We start from the raw sequence: 20,424 nt of genomic DNA on the forward strand, positions 1-20,424 counted from the left end.
GGAGAGCTGTGGAACCTTCCTCTGCATTCACAACAGCCACATAAACAAAAGTATTTATGAGGGAATGAATGAATGCCTAAAAGAACATGTGAGGAAATGAGCCATTTAAGATACAGCTCTATGTGAAAATTTCCCAAGGCTGCTTCATTTGCAGCAGAGAACATGACACGCTCTCAGATCATGCTGGACCCAGCCATTCACAGAGCCCTGAGCTTGCCTCCAACAGCTCACCAAGCCCCTCCCTCCATGACTCTTAGCCAGTCTGCCACCTCCAATTCCTGATCTCCTCCTACCGACCAATGTCTTCTACCCTGGACAAAACTGTCTGGCGCCCCTTCTCTCTTATAATTCTTTACCAACCTCTGGGAAAACGTGGTATTAAAAAAGAATTAAACACAAAAGTAGACACACAAGCTTAAAAAACAAAGGAACTTAATGGGACTCACATTTGCTATTTCCCTGCTCTGTCCCAGTCACTGTACCTGAGAACTTGACGTTCTTTTTCTCATTTATTCCCTATCAGGTTGCCAATATTATTCCCATTTTAAGGAAGGAAACCGAAGCTCAGGGAAGTTAAGCAACTTGCCTAGGGTCAGCTTGAGAATAATAAGCATCACAGCCCTTCCTGTGTGCCGGGGACTCTGCCTAGCACTTTGTTACCTCTTTCAATCCTTACCACACGGCCAAGAGGCATGGGCTACTGTTGTTCCCATCTACAGATGAGAAAACGGAGGCTCAGAGAGGCGAGGCCCCCTTGCCCAAGGTGTCTCAGGAAGTGGCAGACCCAGGATTTGCCTCCCAGCTCCCTGGCTCTGGAATCTTCCAGGGAACTACCTAACCCAGTGAGTAAATGGTGGAGGTGTGACTTGAACCCAGCTCTGGGAGACCCAGAAGGGGTCTGGGTCATCCACTAGTAGGATGGGAACTAAGAACTGCTGAACCCCGTTATGTGCTGCCCCACCTTGTACTGTAAATGTTTTCTGCTCTAACTTTCCTAATGACCCTGCCACAGGGGTCCGAACGATGGCGATAACCACATCGGCAGCAGCTTCCTTACTGACACTGTGATTTGGCTTCTCCACATTCTAGGAAAGGAATGGAGCCCCACAGCAGTCAACCTACGTGATGAGGTGCCGGGAGCAGTCACAGAACAGCATCAGCATGGCCAAGAGCTGCTTGGACTCTTCAGTGTCATTGCTGAGGCATTCCAAGAAGAGCTTTAACCCTCCGTGGGGCCCCAGCTCACAGATAAACGCCCACAGTTTGGGGAGCAGGTCATCAAGGTAAGTGAGACCTGGAAAAGGACAGAGAAACCCAAGCTTCAGGTGGGGGCTCTATTTGGTCCACAGTTTCTCCTACCCCCTGGGGGAACAAAACACTTATCCTTCTCAGTGGACATTAAATGTGCACAAAAGAAAATCGTTATCACCACGACAGTAATAGCTAACATTTCATGGGTGCTTTCTAGGTTTCAAATGTCGATCTAAGTACTCTGCATGCATTATCTCCTTTCTATCTTGTGAAACCCAATGTTACCTCCATTTTATAAGAGGAAAAAAAAAAACTGAAGCAGGGAGAGGTTAAGTAATTAGCCCCAAATCACCCAGCCGAGCTAAGAAGAGAACCCATGTCTATATGACTCTGTGTTTTTATTTTAAATCAGGGATCAGGGGGCACCTGGGTGGCTCAGTGGGTTAACGCCTCTGCTTCAGCTCAGGTCACGATCCCAGGATCCTGGGATCGAGCCCCACAGCGGGCTCTCTGCTCCGCAGGGAGCCTGCTTCCCTTTCTCTCTTGCTGCCTGCCTCTGTGCCTACTTGTGATCTCTCTCTGTCAGATCAATAAATAAAATATAAAAAAAAAATCAGGGATCAGCAAATTTTTCCTGGAAAGGGCTGGAAACTAAGTATTTTTTAGCCTGTGTGGGCCTGGGCTGGCACCCTGTCACACTACTCCAAGCTACCAGCGTAGCATAAAAGCAGCCACAGACGATATGTAAATGAATGGATGGGACTGTATTCCAATAAAACTTCATTTACAAAAAACCAAGTGGTGGGCCGCAGTTGGCCCCCAGGCTACAGTTTGCAGACCCTGCTTTAAACCATCTTTCAGAGTCATCTGTATTTAGCAAAGCTTTCCTCTCCTCTACTTCTATTATTCTATCTCTGCTAAAAATGGGAGAGTAACGAATGACGGTAGCGGAGATCCTGTGAAGTGTCACACGAATATTTAACCCTGGGTGAAGCAGAAGACATTTTAGATCTGCCTCATGATGGCCTCAAGGCCTCAGACACACAGGCTACATCGCTGTTACATTTTAAGTCTGTTAATATAGCTACTGATTCAGAGAGCCTGGCTCTAAACTTCCACATGTCTCTGAACACACAGTCAGGTGTGTGCCTCAAATTACTCCTCATATTTGAGTCCTTAGAATACCTCTCATTTTACAGAGCATTCTTGAATTACTTAATCGTGAACAAAGAACTGCTTGGAGAAGATATATCTGCCTGCAGCAAGGGCACAATGACAGACTCAATCAATGCTGGTATAAACGCTTAGACTAGGGAGGCCGGAAGGAGCCGCAGAGAAGGCAAAGAAACGGAATGCCCACTTAGTTATTATTCCTAACGGTTTGAGCCCACATTTTCAAGGTAGCAGAATGTGGTTACAGAATGCAGAAACCAAAAAGAAAGAAGAATGCAGAAGCCTCGCAATTTAGAAATAGATTAAGAGAGAAACAGAGTGAGTAGTTAAACCGTGGAGACCACGAATATGCTCCCATGGGACAATCAGGAAGAACAACTACTCTCACATTATGTGAACGGTCCTCAAGGCGTGGATGAAAATACTCACTGCCAGCCCCGGACACAGATCCAACCAGCGCTGCTCCTGGGGGCAACTCCCCCAGAAGCGAAGATGCAGGGCTCTGGAGAGCTCTGCCAGGAAGCAGAATGTGGCTCTGGGCCACCAAGTGCACATGAGGAGCATGAGCAAAGAAGTGTATTATCTTCTACAATCTGCTTTGCATGTTGATGGACAGACCGAATATTCTACAAACAGTTTAGACTAGTTCATCTCCTTCTTAAAAGGAAAGATTTTCAAGTTAGCCAGGAAAACATCTTTCTGCGTGCTCTCACAGGAACAGGGGGTGCCTGAATTCGTGGTCACCTTAAAATGCTGAGCACAGGCCATGAACTCAAAGTCACGTCACTTTAATATGCTTCTCAAACTCTCACAGTGGGTGCTGGGGTGCCAGGCCTGGTCCGGGACCCTATTCATCTCTTTCTGAATTCTCCTGATGGAGCCTGCCCTGGGCCCAAGGCTTTACATGACACCCCTTTGTCTGTACCCACAGTATACTCACGTGCCTGTGTGGCACCTCATGCTTCTCAGAGCGGAACAGAACCCCACCAGCCCCACCCCAGCTGGTTGTCTCCAGCTCAGCAGATGGTACCACCATCCAGGAAGGCTGCTTGGGCCAACACTCTGGCCTCATCTTTGAAGCCTTTAGCCTTTACTCCTCCAACTCCAATGGACCTGTCAGACCTGCAGACACGACCTCTAAAACATACGCCAAGGCCCCTGCTTCCAGCCTCACCACACCAGGCCTGTGCTATTCAACCAGAGACCGTGCTGCCCCCAGGTGGCACCTGTCAGTGTTTGGAGACCAGGAGGGCTGGCACAGCTGGGGAGGGGGAAGCACTACTGGCATCTCGGAGTAAGGGCCACTACCCTGTAGTGGACGAGATGGCCTCCACAGCAAAGAAGTATCAGGCCCAAGATGTCAGCAGTGCTGAGGCTGGGAAAGCCTCCTCTAATCCAAGCCTGCACTGTCTCCTTACTTCTGAGGTCACAGAGCAGAAAGAATTCTAAAAAAAGTAAAAAAAAGTAAATACTCTTTTCCCTTGCGTATAGCTCACCTCCCCACTCTTAGAATCCTCCTGGGAAAGGGACCCTGGCTGTCTTAGTCACCTCTTCACTCTCAGGGCCTGGCACAGACAGGTGCTCTGTTACTGTCTGAAGATGAACAAGTATGTAGAAAGGACAGAAGTAGTGGCTTTAACCCTTTATGTAGTCAACAGCTTTATGGCCTACAGACTTTCTGTCCTTCGCCATACTGTTCATATGAACAAGTCCTGCATGGCCGTGGGAAGCCCCAAATGCCCACACTCTGTGTTCGTGACACAAACGGCCTTCTTCCTTGCTTGGCTAAGAAGGAAAACAACAGGCACATCCAAGTGATGGTCAACTATGAGGTCAACAAAAATGGAATTCTGGAAGAACTGCTCACAATGATAAAATGCTTCTAAAGTGATGAACAGAAAGGGAAGGGTAAACTATGCATTTTCATCTAAACATACGTGTATGTGGATGTGGTACCCTCAGGAACAGGTGGTTATCCTTGGCCTACAGGATCAAATACGGTCTAAGTTTTCTTCTTTCTTGTCTTTTCCAGTTTTTCATTCAGAAAAAGCGCTACCTTCCGAAAGCAAATGCATGGAAATACAAGCCAGGTCACAGGAATGAACTGGCAGCGCTGGGACGGAGGTCAGTCTGAGCCATTTAACGGATGTGTATCAGCCTCTAAGAAGAACAGCTCAAAATACCCTCCTTCAAAAACCTATCTTCCGAGCCAAGAAAGCAGGAAGAAAATCCACTTTTTCTAAGAACAATCATCCACCAAATGTCAGAGATGGACAAAGACGCCCCAGGACTGCACACCTGTGAGTATCTGCAGGCGGATCTGGGTCAGAGTCGTCAGCGAGGTCTGGTAGAGGACACAGATGTTGCAGACCTTCTGGACCTCTGCAGAGTCCACACGCTTACCCCCAACAGGCCTGAGAATATTCCGAACGGATGCAGACTTCTGAAACGCACGCTTCAGGAGATCTGGCATGGAGAGGAGAAGGAATGTGTGAGCAGACGTTCAGCCATCTGCCCGGTTTTATTCTGCAAAGAGCATTTCAATAAAGTGATTTACAGCCAGGGCTGGACAGTGGGGCGGCTGCTCTGACTCAAGTTCTCGCTCTGGGATAAATGAGAAAACCATTAACAATAGGCTTTTAGGTGCAACCCAGAGACCTCTTCAGAACACCACAAAGTATCTCAGACCAAGCCAGGCCTATTCGACTCCCACACAGGATTCTTTCACCAGGTCACCCGACCTCAGAACCACAGGGTAAAAGTCCGGAGGATGATATTAGGGGAAGATGGGCGAAGACGGAGGGGGGTGGGGGTGGTCCTGGGGGATTCCCGGTTCTGGGCTTTAAGGGAGAAGCAGTATCAACCTCAAGTAGGTTTGGGTTGGCCAAACTCGGTTTGGGTTGTACTCGACTTCAGTTTTAGACCTTCCTGTTTACATTTCCATCCTGCTGAAGGGACACTGAGCTCCTGCTCATGGACAGCTGCACGATGGGGCTCCGTGCCACACTGGAAGAAAAGTCACCCTGAACCTGGAAATCTGCCACAGGCAGGTGACTCCACCAGATTCCGTGTTAGTGGCATTTCCTGAACTTTTCTCAGAGAGGGCAACAAGAAACCTTTCCACAGAACCTATGACTAAGCAAAGGGGCAATGTGGGGGTGGCCTGGTCAGTGACCCAGCGTCCTCTGCATACAGACCCCCACATGGGAGATTTTCATGAATAGGGAATCAGAAAGGGTCCACTTCCCCTAAAAAATGGGCCTTCCTTCTTTGTGTTAATGAGTAAGAGAAGATCCACAGACCCCCTTTCATTCTAGCTAAGAGAAATTCTGAGCCAAATGGAAGTTCACAGACCCCACTGCAGCCCTGAGGGAACATCCATAATCTCTACACATGATCGTGGTCTGGGTCACCTATTTGTTTCCCTGGTCCTTGTTTCCTAGCCCTAAGGGTTTTCTGTTGCTCTTTTGCTAAATGTGAACTTTGCTGAAGCAATCTTAAAGCCTGTGTGGGAGAAGTTCGAGTGTCACAGAAGTGGAGGGGAGCAGGCACACAGGGACAGCAGGAGCTGCACCTGAGCTAAGCAGACCCACGGGCTCCCCCCGGCCCAGCCACTCACTCTTCACAGGAAGCACATTCTGGGGGGATGCTGGCTGCACATGGGCTGGCTCCTGGTTCTCCAGCAGCTTCTTGCTCAGGATGTCACTAAAGAAGATCCGGATCAGAGGCACCCCCCACAGGAACTGCAGCTGCTTGGTGATCAAGGGCATGGATTCGTTAAGGCTAGGAGAGAGCAGGAGACCAAGCATGTCAGTTCCACCTGACGGATGGCCACCGACAGCCCACTTAGCTCCTAGTGGGCCTTCCACTCGGGAGGGCTGGGCTACGGCCTGCCAGTCAACATGGCAAATGAGAGGATAAAAAAGAGAAATGGAATCCACAGATGCCACCAAGGACCTAGATGCATAAGGCAATGTCCTCTTGGTCTTCTCTGCCACCCTTCCCAAGCTTCCTGTGCCGCCGACAGCATTCCTACTCAACCCAGGGCCCCAGGCTCCCCACGGCACAGTCCTCCCGACACCCGGGCTCTGTTCTTCATCCTGACCCCACCCATTCACCACCCAGTCGACAAAAGCTAAATGATGCTTGCTATACTGTCTGTCCTCTTCTTCACACCTAGACTGCAGGCTGGCCTGTAAGTCTCTGTAACCCCCAACCTCCTAAGAGTCTCCTTCCCTTCAAGTACTCCCTCCCCCACTCCACGCAGTAGCCCCAGCATTAGACTCACACCTGAAATCTGCCTACTTTACCTCCCGGCTCTACATTCCATGAAGGCTCCTGTAGGCTCCCAGTATCACAGGAGAAAGAGCCACCACCCACGAGCATAGGCCAAGCCTAGAGGCAGGCCCTTGACATGCCTTATCTCATTTGATCCTCGAAACAACACTATCCAAGGGACTGGGACTATTTCCCTATGTTTCAGGACTGGAGAGTGGGGTAAAGTGGCTTGTCTAAAGCCCCCCAGAGCAGACCAGACTGCACAGTGCTGTGTTCCTCTGCCCCTCCTGCCTCCCATACTATCCCTCCTGTGTCCCAGTCACATCATGCTCCATCCTCTTCAGGCTGGGGTCTCACATGGGGGCCTGCCACCAGCTGGTCAATTGTCTTTCCAACTAGACGGCTCTCAGACATGAGGAAGAGACGCAATCTGGGGAATTCCTTCCCTGCTCCTCTTTCTTTGCTTCCAGGGCAGCTTCCAGGGACCTAGGCAGATATCTGAACAGAAAAATAGCTGGGAGCCACAACCGCCTTCACTCCTAAGACCCGCCTCATCTCAGTGAAGGGTACAGGTTTCACTTTCAAATTCATGATGCCGTCTTAATTGCTCTCTTCTTGGCTAGCATTTTTAATGTTTTTGAGTTCTGTAATTAAAAATTTTTAAGTTGATATTCCACCTCTTGAAAAGGATAAGGTGACTTCTATCCCCTTTCAATCATGTATCTTATTTTAGCATCTCCAAAGTACAACAGTCTAGGGAGTCAGGAAAAGAGATATTGAAAAAGAAAAAATAGTATTGACAGAGGGGATTCACAATTTACTAAATAATTAAATACAAAATAAAATGACCCCCAAAGAATTGCTGATATTTACAGGTAAAAAAAAGAAACTGAAGGGATATTCACGTGGGTAGTCTCAGGGTAGTGGAACAATGGGGTGGTTTTTATTCTCTTTTGGTCTTATCCAGATTTTATTCAATAAATATATATTACTTTTGTAACAGACAACACAACGTCAAGCTGGAAGAAGGAGGGAAGGAAGGGGGAGGTGGTGAGAGGCAGGCAGGGGACAGGAAAGACAGCAGTTTGCCCCCAGGACTCACCCATAGTCCACTGACTGCGAGAACCAGCCAAGGACGGGGTGCCAGTGTGTCAGGTTGGACTTCTTCTGGGACACGTACTTCTGACAGTAGCACAGCATCTGGGTGAGCAAACTCACGAACCCGTCCGTCTCCTCCTCTAACACCCTGGGGCTGAGGGCACCCAAGTGCAGGAGGTTGCCTACAAACAGAGTGTGGAGAAAGCGGAGTGTGGCGGGGCCGGGTGACCTGCTGCGTCACCTTCACAGCCCTGCTCTCTGCCCAGGGCTCTTGCAACCATGTCCACGTGCAGAAACAAACTCCACGCAGAGAGGTGCCTGGCTTCAAATCCCGGCCCTGCTGCAGAGGAGCTGCGTGCTCCTCAACTTACCTCTCCGATCTGTTTCATAATTCTAAGACTGGAATAAGGCTCCCCCCTCCTGAGGTTAGGATGACGGGAAGTAACATAAAATGTCAGAACCACAGAGGTATGATCTTTAGTGAAGTAACACTTCACTATTACACTAAGATATAAAGATCAAGTCAGTGTAAAAGGACCTCTGGAAGGGCATCTGAATGTTCTGGGAAATCACTGTTCAACGCTCATGGAAGTTATTTAATATGCCTCGTGTGTGGACTCTCACCATAAACTCTCTTAGAATTTTGCACAAGAAGCTTTTTCTATGTAAAATAGCTTCTAAGCAATGAGAATTACGTACCACTGTTGATTTCAAATGCTTCTCTCCGTTTGCTCCTGTCCTGTCTTCAATCACAAGGAAAACGTTAAAAAGATGATGCAGACCCTATTGTGATCTAACACCCCCGAACTGGGCCTGTCCTCCTTTCTTGAGAGAATTATCCAGGTGATTCATCGCATTTTCATTTTTCCCTTGGCTGCCAGGAAGCCGAGCACCGAAATTCAACATTCATTTATAGTTACTCAACTAGGTTGCCAGGCTGATATATTTTCCATTGATTTTCTATTTTATGTGTCTGTTTTATCTACCTGATTACATGTCTTTTAAGTACTTCCAACTGTTACTAAAAACAACTCATGATCTCCAGAACAGTAAAAAACAAACACACTTGGACTTTTCCCGACACCCAGAACACAGTCAAATTCCAGCCACGGATCCTCACCCATTAGACAGAGCGTATGGCATCCTTCTAAGCTTTCACATACATCACGGCATCGATCTTCGTTTCTTAAAAATGTGATGAACTTACGAAGCATGTCATGAGATTCTAAAACAGTGAGGCGCTGCAAACAATTATAGATGGTTAGAGTGAGAGCTGACAGGAGGAATTTCCCACCAGAGCATGACCTTGATGGCTTGCAGATCAACACTTGGATGCCAGACGTGCTCTCCATGGCCAGGAAGAAAGTCAACAAAGATGGGAACCTTGCTCTCTGGCCTGCTAACACGAGTGTGCCTACAGTGGCTACTGGCTTAGAAGAAATCTCGGAAGTGGAAATTAACAGAAAACATTTATTCTCTAATTTTTAAGAAGAAAGGCAAACCCAGACTCGGGGGGACATCACAGAGTCACTTACCTCAGGGGTCACTGAGCTGAGATGAGTCACAAGAGCAGGTACAGACATGACGTGGATGAGGAATGGCCGAATCAGATTGTCTGAAAATTGTGCGGCAATCACAGGGCTAGACACAGACAGATCACCTTATTCACACGGGTTTGTGAGTCACCCCAATTCCAATGCCCCCCAATTCCCCTGGAATTTTGCTTCACAGGACTTCTGAGAAAACTAAGGGTTGATGATGAGGACAACGGCAAGGGGAGTGGCTGAAGCAAGGACAGTATAGTCGTAAGGGTACAGCTACGAGATAGATACCTGTTTTCAAGTTTTACTGACATGAGAGAATATCCATGCTGTAATAAACTTTAAACAAAACAGAATAAGGAACTATGTCCATGGGAGGTGAGGGAGGAGATAATAACCAGGAGGAAGGAAAATACCTTCTGGAATGCTGGCACAATGCTGGGGAGTGGTACTTATGCAGGCGGGTTTACTATGCGATAACTCACCAACGATTTACACTTTGATTAAGCAATTTATTTTAAGTATGCATTATGATAATAATACTTAGATATGTACATACACAGATAAGCCCATAAGTATATACAAGTGAAAACAACCCAAGAAAGATGGATTTTTAAAAAATGTTAATGATGTCTGGGTTGCAGAATCATGAGAGACATTTTTTCTTCCTTATACTATCCTATTTCATCCAGGTTTTATACAATATGCATGCAGTTCTCCATAAAAAGAAAAAAAGATAAATGTTATTAAAATAAAAGAATGACCCTTATACTGCACACCATATATAAAAATTAACTCAAAATGGATTATACACCTAAATGCTAGTTAAAACTAAAACTGTAAAACTCTTAGAAGAAAACACAGCAGTAAATCTTTGTGACCTTTGGTTTGACAATGATTTCTTACATAGGAAAAAGAAAAATCACAAAAATCTGGAGCGCCTGGGTGGCTCAGTGGGTTAAGGTCCACCTTTGGCTTAGGCCACGACCACAGTGTCCTGGGATGGAGCCCTGAGTTGGGCTCCGGGCTAAGCAGGAGTCTGCCTCTCACTCTGCCTCTGCCCCTCCACCTTGCTTGTGTGTGCATGTGCTTTCTCTCTCAAAATGGATGAATAAACTCTTAAAAAAAATTTAAAAACCACAAAATCTAAAACTCTTGGCTTCAAAAGACACCATCATGAAAGTAAAAAGACAACCAGCAGAAAGGGAGGAAATATTTGCAAATATCTCCTGATAAGGGACTTTCATTTGGAACATACAAAGAACTCATACACTTAACAACAAAAGACAACCCAATTAAACAAAGGGCAAAGACATTTTTCTTTGAAAGACATTAAATAGACATTCTTCCAAAGAAAGCAGAGCAAATGGTTGCTAAGTGCATGACAAGACAGTTAACATTGCAGGCCTATTGGTCAAACTGCAGGATCAAAACAACAGGAAGGGATCACCTCACACCCAGGAAGAGGGCTATGATGAAGACGGTAACAAGGGTTGGTGGGAACCTGGAGAATCTGTAACCCTCATGTATTATTGGTGGGAATTTAAGATGGTGAGGCCAACTTTGGAAAAGTCTGGCAGTTCCTCTAAAACTTTAGCACAGAGTTACCACCTGATCCAGCAATTACACTGCTAGGAATACACACAAAATGAAAAACAGGTCCACACGAAAAAGCTACACATGAGTGTTCACAGTAGCACCACTCAACACAGCCAAAAAATAGAAACAACCCAAATGTGGCATAGCCCCACCACAGAATATTACTCAGCTATAAAAACGAAGAACGGATGCATTCTTCTTCTTTTTTTTTTGAGAGAGAGAGAGATCACAAGTAAGCAGAGAGGCAGGCAGAGAGAGTGGGGGAAACATGCCCCCCGCTGAGCAGAGAGCCCGATGCGGGGCTCGATCCCAAGACCCCGAGACCATGACCCGAGCTGAAGGCAGAGGCTTAACCCACTGAGCCACCCAGGCACCCCTGGATACATTCTACAACACGGATGAACACACTGTGCAAAGCGAAAGAAGCCAGGCATGGAAGACCGCACGTTGTAGGATTCCGTTTATGGGAAACGTCCAGAACAAGCAAATCCCAAAGATTAAATAGATTAGTAGTTGCTGGGGACATGGGAGGGGGGAGGGTGTGGGAGTGGGAGGGAACGCGTGTGGCTGGTAATGGCTATGGGGTTTATCTCTGGAATTAGTGGTGATGACTGCACAAGTCTGTGATCTGTAAGAGCGCCTGGGTGGTTCAGTCGTTAAGCGTTTGTCTTTGGCTCAGGTCATGATTCCAGGGTCCTGGGATTGAGCCCCACATCGGGCTCTCTGCTTGGTAGAAAGTCTGTTTCTCCCTCTCCCACTCCCCCTGCTTGTATTCCCTCTCGCTGTCAAATAAATAAATAAAATCTTTTACAAAATAATAAAAAATAAAAATAAAAACCAGTGAACTGTATACTTCAAATGAGTGAAATGTAAGATATGTGAATTATAATTCAATAAAGTTATTTTAAAAAACATCAGAGGTCGTGCAAGAAAAAAAAAAAGAGGTAGAACTTACAGGAGGAAATTGATTATCTTCTAGCTAATGTGCTCCAATGGCAACAAGCAAGTATGTTACCGGTACTTAGACTATCAGAATTTGAATTATAAACTCTCACTGTCAAGGATACCATTTTTGGGACAAGAAAACCACGTACGGCTGAAATGCTCAAAACGCCAGAGCCTCTGTCAACCACCTGTCTAAAGGAGGCTAAACAACCAAGCTAAACTCACGGAGCTGACTTGGACAAAAGAGAATTCTTTAAAAAGAGAATTAAGCTACTTTCTCTACGTTAGAAAGAAGTGTGGATCAGGACTAAGCAATTACCCAGACAGAGGAAAAGCAAACCACAAGAGAATGTCACCAAAACTTTATCACTTCCTGCTTACAAGGGAACAACTGCATCTCCAAGGGGGAGCCAAGAGCAGGATCCCACCCTAAGTAACTCTGCCTGACTGACCAGGAGTGAGGCACTGCAGGACTGTAAGGAGGCTAGTCTCAAAAGACCACACCGACACACCAGACACCCCATTTCCCTCAATGCCTGGTTATCTATAGCCCCAGCACGAGGTCATCAAAATCTTCCTTTAGCCTTGTAGTTGTTGCACTTAAGCCTCAGGTGACAAATCCTACCAGTGTCCTGCCTGTGGTACATTTAGCAGGATGCACCTTATATGCACCTTATATGTGGGTCTAAGTGGTAGGCACGGCAGGGGAGGAAAAGACAAGGGAGGTTCACTGCACAGTGCCCACCAACAGAGAGCTCATTCTGCAACCAGGGAGCGGGATGGGCACATGGGAAAAACAGAAACCAAGCCTGGGCAAACCTGGGGCCTGGGTAATAAATGGAATGAGGAGAATCTGAGAAAGTTCCCACATGCCACAAATTCAACATATATTGTACCTAGAATAAAAAAATGTGTCCAATAGGTGAGGCAAGTAGTAGGAGTAGAGAGCATGGGCTCTGGAGTCAGGCAGCCTGAGTTTAACTCCTGGCCTGCCACTTCCTGCTGTGTGACTGGGGGCACATGGCTTAACCTCTCCGGGCCTTAGCTTCCTCCCCTATAAAACTGAGATTGGAGAATATGGTAAGTAGTCAGTTAATGTGAGCGGGAAGTCTTAAAACAATCGTGCGGCCCATGAATGTTAGCTATTTGCAGCATAAGATTTGGTGATTATATCTAAACATACCATTTATAGTTTTGCAGACTTTCAGTAGTATACTCTAGTATGCAAAATTCACTAGTTATCTTGTTTTAAAAGGTCCTGGTCATTTTCAATTACATACAGATATTCAGAGGGGGGTGAAAGGTGCACTGTTGAAGAAAAGAGCTTCAGAGCATCCGGGCCTTCACAAGTGAGCCAATGGACTCTATCCTAGGGGGTGAAAAAACCTAAAACGCTGGATGCCACTGTATTCTTAAGGGAGAATAAACATGCTGGAACAGCTGGCTGTGACCCTCTTGGTGAATTACACCATGAATTACTACCCTCTTGGGGCAGGGGAGGGAAACTGGAATATAAGGAAAGATCTGTGTTCTCAGGAGACAGAGGAGGAGGCAGAGCTGCTGTTGCTGCTGCCCCAGAGCTCAGGCATCCATGTGTCAGTCCTTTGCTGTCCCTGACAGAGCAGAGGGTGGGTGATACTGGAATGAGCCGCCCCAGAAGTTGACTCAGGAAAAGAAGTTGCAGGAAACCTCCCGCTGGAAAACCTACTTCTACCTACATCCTATGACTCATTAAATATAACTCCTTTCAAGGTCTGCGAGGAAGGTATAATTTACTAAATAACCTGGTCTACCTCTGGAACTAATTATAGCATCACTGGCTGACACCTGCTCCTCTGTCTTAAGGATCTCACCTCTAGAAACATGATGTCCAACGCAGTAGCCAGTGGCCATGTGTGGTTAAAATGTGGTTAGTTCAGCGACAGATGGGCTTTAAGTATAAAATCCACCCCAGGTTTCAAAGACTCAGTATGAAAAGAAAGAAACTATTTTTTTTGATGGGTTTTAATTTTTTTAAGATTTTTATTTATTTATTTGACAGACAGACATCACAAGTAGGCAGAGAGGCAGGCAGTATGGGGGTGGGCGGGGGGAGCAGGCTCCCTGCTGAGCAGAGAGCCCGATGTGGGACTCGATCCCAGGATGCTGGGATCATGACCTGGGCTGAAGGCAGAGGCTTTAATCCACTGAGCCACCCAGGCGCCCCGAAAAGAAATTATTAAGTTTATAATTTTAACTAAAATAAATGATCTAAAAGCACTGACTTGGACGCCTGGGTGGCTCAGTGGGTTAAAGCCTCTGCCTTCAGCCCAGGTCATGATCCCAGCATCCTGGGATCGAGTCCCACATCGGGCTCTCTGCTCAGCAGGGAGCCTGCTTCCCCCTCTCTCTGCCTGACTCTCTGCCTACTTGTAATCTCTATCAAATAAATTAAATAAATAAAAAATTTAAAAAAAATTAGAAAAAAAAAAGTACTGACTTCATGTAGAAATGATTATATTCTAGATATACTTGTCTACATAAAATAGATTACAATAAAATTACATAAGATTTAATTTCCCCTTTTTTTGGACTTTTTAAATGCAGTTCTTACTATATTTCTATTGGACCAGGCTGTTCTAGACCAGCTTTGTCCAATAGAACTTTCCATGATGATGGGAATGTTCCTTATTTGTGTGGTCCTTAAGGTCATCACTGCTCAGTCACATGTGGCCCAGAAGCACTTGAAACATGGCGAAACGAGGAACTGAATTCTTAATTTTAATGTATTTCTAACAGCCCTTGGGGATCAGTGGACAGCATGGTCTTGACCAGTGGCTCACATATGGTTCACAGACTAAATTCTGCTCACCGCATATTTTTCTAAATACAGTTTTATTGAAACACAGCCCTTGTCGCTTGGGTATGTACTGTCTAGGCTGCGGTGTGCTGCAGTGGCAGGGTGGCTGTGACAGACACTATGTGGCCCACAGAACCAAGAATGTGTAGAAGCTGGCCCCTTACAGAAACAGTGTGCCAACCGATTCTCTAGAAGATCATTTTCCAAAACAGTATTCCGTAGAAAAGGACTCCATGAGACATTAACAGACACGCTCCAGCACTGAAAATTCAGGCGAGGTTATTGCACATTCAGGAAGGTTCAGGCCAACATCAGATTAAACAAGCCCAAAGGTTCCTGAACCGCCAGACTTGTCGAGAGCTTCCCGTGGTTAAGTGCCCTGTGGATGAGCAAGGGGGGCAGAGCAGAGCACTCTACCAAGCTGATTTGATCACAACACTCCCTCTGCCCTAAGTTTATTATTATCTTGGGGATTAAGGTGATTGGGTTACCTTATTAACCTCTTCCCCCAAGTTAGTGCTGCTTTTGACAGTTTAAGAAAGTTCCGGACCCAAACAGACCCAGCTCTGTGTACCTGATGATTCTCAGAATTGCAGGCATCATTTCCACAGGGAACTAGTTAGCTTCTTACATATTTTCTATCTCCTAAGTGAAGGCAAACAGCACTTCCTCTCTGGGCCTCTAGATTCGAGCATTTTAAACCTGTGTTCACAACACTACTCTCTTAACCCTCTGCTTGGCCCTTTGCTGGGCCTCCTCCAGCTCTCAGGTTCTATTAAAAGCTCAAAAGGACAAATGCTTTTATCTCAGGCCCTTGGCACAATGAAAGCAATTCACTTTGAAAAGCTTCCTTTGAATCATGATGAAAAACCTCAGGGGCACAGACAGAAGAGCTGCCACAGATGGTCACCATCGGAAGAACGACACTTCCGGTGAATTCTGATAAAGCAGGCAAGCCCACACTGAACATAAGGAACAGGAGAAAAGGAAAACAAGAGGAGGAAGCCTCTCGAAGCGTGCCAACCCCTCAGCCAGCGTCTGCTACTTACCGCAGCGCTAGAGAAAAGGTTGCAGTTAAAGTGCCTTTGGACAGACAAGGCCGGGGTCTCGCCAGGCCACGGGTTAACAGTACCTGAAAAAGAACATTTCAACTGCTCAGGGGACAACGCCAATTATATATTCACTTGTATGTAAAAAAGCAGCATGGAAGTAAAATGAGGGCTTCAGATAAAAAACTATTGGAATTTTTCTGAAAATTCTTCTGAAAAGAAGGGAGAGCAAAGTAAGGGTTATCGCCTTCATGACACCACACCATCTCTCAATATGTATTTAAAATTTTGAAATAATAAAGAGCTAAAAAAGTTTACAGCCAGTGAAAATACCAGACTTAAATCTCATTTGTGTGTTCTTCCCGTATTCTGGGATCCAGAAGCTTCTCTCACGGAGATGAATGGCTGATGACACCACCTCTGGCCAGCAAGCCAGCTCACAGGATTTGTGTGAGGAGAAAAGGCAACCCAATCAAGAAGGAGGCGGCCCATCTCAGTACCAGGCAGAAGGGCGGGCTAAATCAATGCTACTTCTTAAACTCAACAATCCCAAAGTATTTTTAAACAGTGGTTAGAGTTCTGACAATTCCGTGGGGGTGTGAGCTGGCATAGTAAAGGGCGGTGTGGACAGAAGGTGTTTGAAGACACAGCAAGAAAGGTAATTCCAGACACCACCCAAGAAGGAACCCAAGGGAACCAAGCCCGGAGGCGTCCTTCCCGACTTTAAATGTCAAGTGACTGGGTTATTCCTGGAGCCAAAGATGGAGCACAATAGAGGGATCCCTGGGCCACTGACACAAACCACAGGGGACTCAAGGGAGGGGAAGGGACAGGATGCCAGGACTTAAACTCCTCTTGCAAAAAGGTTTCTGTGGGGAAGGCACCAGATAGGCCAAAGAAATCAGTTGTAAAAATCCAAGTTCAGGTAGGGAAGAACAAGGTCCCATGATAAGGCATGGGGTCACAAACCTGCAGCACAGAATAAAACCCACGCTGGTTGAGATGTCCCATGATGTTTGCACAAATGTGGTTCATGGCTGGCCGAAGACTCTCCCCTAAAATGAACAAAAAGAAAAAAAGTCTGAGAAGGAAGGCACTGGCCTTACTGTGAACCATTTATACGTGGGACAGAACATCACGGCCCAGGCCCGAGGCCATAAAGGAAGCAGAAACTAGATTTTCTCTGGCTTGCTTTCCTACTCCCATCTTTGGTTTGGTCCTACTGTACAGGGAGAGACCAATCGCCAGAATTCTCTCTCCCAGAAGGTCCAGTTCAGGTGTCCCCTCTTAGGCAAGGAGTCCTATCATTTCCCTGGCCAGAGGTAACACAAAGGGCCGGTAGCACCCTTCCTAATTCCCCCTGAGGGCCTGGCACTCTCTGCTCTCTGTGGCTGCCTTCTCCCTGCACCGGGATAGAGCTCCCTGGAACTCAAGGACAGAACTCACCCAGTTTTAAACCACCCACCAACTCCCCAGCTTTAAAATTACCCCTCCTGGGGCGCCCGGGTGGCTCAGTGGATTAAGCCTCTGCCTTCAGCCCAGGTCATGATCTCAGGGTCCTGAGATCGAGCCCCACATCGGGCTCTCTGCTCAGTGGGGAGCCTGCTTCCCCCCCCCTCTCTCTCTGCCTACTTGTGATCTCTGTCAAATAAATAAATAAAAATTAAAAAAAAAAAAAAGATTCATTTGTTTAAAATTACCCCTCCTTCCTGGCTGGGAGCTTGTGCACATACAGTTGCCTCAGCTCTCAAAGTGTTATCCCTCCCCTTGGCTCTGAAAGCTAACCCTCCCTCCAGCTCCTAGCTCAGACATGGCTCCTGCAGGAGAGCCTGAGCCCCAGACACAGTGAGGCAGGTCCTCCCTGACCCACTGAATGCTCTCCCCTCTTGTAGCCCTCCTTCCAAGCACCACTGGCCACACGTACATGGTTCACAGGTACTGTCTGCCTATTTGCACATACAGTCACAGGTCCGTGACTTCCCTTTGGGGTCCATCCCCCTCTCAGACTCCCCAGAGCTGTGAGGAAGGGCAGACACACAGTTCTTTGGCTGTTGTTTGGTCCTCCCCTTGAGGGCAGCGATCTTCTCGGTCTCTCTGGCGCCTGTATGGTATCTGGCGCCGAGAAGGCTATTAGCCGAACGGAAGGATGAAGCGAACATACAAAACACGTAAGGCTCAGCGCACCCTCTGGGGAAAAGGAGGCAGCTTCACGACACAAAGTTCATGGGCAAAATGGAATTATTTGCTGCTCAATGATCCTGATGTGAATGACAAGGTCAAGCAAATATTATCGACTGGAGACTGAGATGCTAGGGGAGTTTTCAAAAACGAGATCAGAGGGACCAAGCCTTTGAATATAAATGCAAAGAGAGGAGAAATTATTAGAACACTGAACAAATTCTGGATACTGCAAACGCCATCTGATGGAAGTGCCAAGGGCATCTTCATTTGTAGGGTTTTACGTCTCTCCCTGACATACAGCAGCAAACATGCTTCTTAAGAAGGTGAAAGTTCCCCAGGCTCACTATGCAAATGCCACATGGGAAAGGTTTTGTAGCAAGTCCCACAGACCTTTCCCGCGGAGAATTTTCCATGTTGAAGTGTCTGTGAAGGTGACGAGCATCGTGAGGTACAGCGTGACGAGTCTGGAGTCCTGTAAAATTTCGGGCTGGAAACAATAAAGAGACTGAGATGAGACATAAGCCCTCCAGTCTCCCACAGCCAAGCATCCACTCACAACCGGCCTGGATGCAGGCTGGCCTCCAATAAGGGAGTCAGGACTGTCCGAGTTTATCCTTTTCCTTCTGGGAAATGACCCCTTTGGGAGTTAACGGACAGAGATGCTGGTACACTAGTGCTCAAGCATGGAATCTGAAGTGCTCTTGGGAACGGAGAAGAGAATTCTTGGAAAACAGGCTGACTAGAGCTGGCTTGCTGTGTATGTTCATACACAGACATGTATGCATGCGTGTACACTAAAGCCACAATGCAGAAATCCAGCTGAACACAACAGGGGACTCTGGGCTCAGATGGCTAGCTTTACCACTTCCTAGCTGTGTGATTTATTTAGGTCAAGTTGCTTACCCTCTCTGTACTTGTTTCCTCGGCTGTTGATGAAGGAGTAGGACCACTGCTTTCTCCATAAGCTTGTTGTTAGAAATGAATGGATTAAAGTATATAAGGCACTAAGAACAGTGCCTGGCACATAGGTAACTCCATGGAATACTGGCTATTATTATAACCACAATTCATGCTTGTTGCCAGGTCAAGGCCGAGTGAATCATTCACAAGTGCCTTGAGGGAGAGGGCTAGGAATGGATCACTGGGGGCTCTGGGGACCTCTACTCTATCACTCAGCTACGACCCGAGTCACTGCTAAGCCTCTGCCCCTGAAACCTCTCCCCTCATCGTGCAAAGTGAAAACGTCCGCTGTTTCCAACGACTCACACCCTTGCCCACATTCTCCTAACACAAGTGTGAGTACAGGACCAGGAAGGGCCAGTGGCAGTACCCCATCCCTCTTGCCACTGTGACTAGCTCAAGGTTGAGATCAGGTTCCCAGGGTGCCTTTATCAGTCCTCTCAGATTTCTAAACCAATGGGGAATCCTCACTTTTCTTGTTGGTCAAGACAGGGTAAGGATGTGAGGTCAGAACTGCTGGCTACCACGATTTCAAAAGGGAGCAGGGATGAGAAAAAAGGGTAAGGAGAACCCTAGAAGCTCCTGGTTCTGGTCATCTCTGGCTGCCATGCTACAGAGAATATTCTATCAAAGTCTCTTTCTCACTTAGCTTGTATGTATTACTGGCTGCACTGATGTTTGTTATCTGCACTTGCAACAAAAGGCCTGACTGATACAGTAATATAAGCAATAAATTATCCATTGTGTCAAAAGAATGGAAAGAAAGCCAACAGATTCCCAGGGATTGGAGACTGTGGTAAGTGCAGGCCAATGTTCAAAATATTGCACAGAAAATAAAGGCTCATTCTGATAACAGGATCTAACTCGCTCTTTCTGAACAAGGGCTCTAATAATTTCTTACTAGACTCGGAAAAACTTCCAAAGGAATAACCTATGAAGGACTCTCAAAACATGTACTAAAGGCCTCCAGTAAGAGGGTATATTCACAGGTGTCTTGTTTTTACCTTGAGCTGCTCAAGAAACTCACAGCAACACCAAAGAATGTGTTTGATCTGTTTAATCCACAGGAGGGTGAGATCCTTGGAAAGGGCCAGGGACACATACCACACCTATAAGCAGGAGAGAGAGAAATGTAATGGGCAGGTACGGAGACCAAAACACGTATGTTGTAGCTACTGGAAGGGGACCCGTTTGCTAGGTCCAGTGCCAGAGAAGGCAACAGAGATGAACGGGTGAATAAGCAGTGAGTAGGATTTATTTTAACGCTAAACCCAGGGATAAAATAGGCTAGGGAGGGAATTTAGTATCTTGAGTAAGCGGTAAGAGCAAACCATAGCTCTTGGATAATGAAGAGACTTTAAAAAAAAATCAGTTACAGTTCGTTAATGTCTCGAGCTGTTACTGACACACAGGGCTCTGTGTGCCTATGCAAAGCCATACCCAACAAAATCCAAACATTCAGCAGGGATCTTTAGAGCCAAGAGACTGGCCTGAGGGCTTCTGGGAGACT

General features: G+C 46.7%; 1 protein-coding gene across 6 annotated transcripts in view; it reads right to left on the bottom strand.

The window, feature by feature from the left end:
* UBE3B (ubiquitin protein ligase E3B) overlaps nucleotides 1-20,424 on the bottom strand; it is a 50,322-nt gene that overhangs the window by 23,144 nt on the left and 6,754 nt on the right. For 5 of the 6 annotated variants that reach the window (XM_032847424.1, XM_032847420.1, XM_032847421.1 and 2 more), the window contains 10 exons: nucleotides 19,919-20,023; nucleotides 18,345-18,441; nucleotides 16,743-16,828; nucleotides 15,774-15,856; nucleotides 9,336-9,441; nucleotides 8,921-9,041; nucleotides 7,805-7,982; nucleotides 6,044-6,207; nucleotides 4,723-4,890; nucleotides 1,123-1,294 (listed from right to left, as the gene is read on the bottom strand). In XM_032847424.1, the coding sequence (XP_032703315.1) occupies nucleotides 1,123-1,294; nucleotides 4,723-4,890; nucleotides 6,044-6,207; nucleotides 7,805-7,982; nucleotides 8,921-9,041; nucleotides 9,336-9,441; nucleotides 15,774-15,856; nucleotides 16,743-16,828; nucleotides 18,345-18,441; nucleotides 19,919-20,023 (1,280 nt within the window). The remainder of the gene's footprint in view (nucleotides 1-1,122; nucleotides 1,295-4,722; nucleotides 4,891-6,043; nucleotides 6,208-7,804; nucleotides 7,983-8,920; nucleotides 9,042-9,335; nucleotides 9,442-15,773; nucleotides 15,857-16,742; nucleotides 16,829-18,344; nucleotides 18,442-19,918; nucleotides 20,024-20,424) is intronic. The other variant, XM_032847425.1, reaches the window with a different exon arrangement.

This window comes from Lontra canadensis, unplaced genomic scaffold, assembly GCF_010015895.1.
Source record: "Lontra canadensis isolate GAN:19392208 unplaced genomic scaffold, GSC_riverotter_1.0 scaffold187, whole genome shotgun sequence".
Lineage (NCBI taxonomy): Eukaryota > Metazoa > Chordata > Mammalia > Carnivora > Mustelidae > Lontra > Lontra canadensis.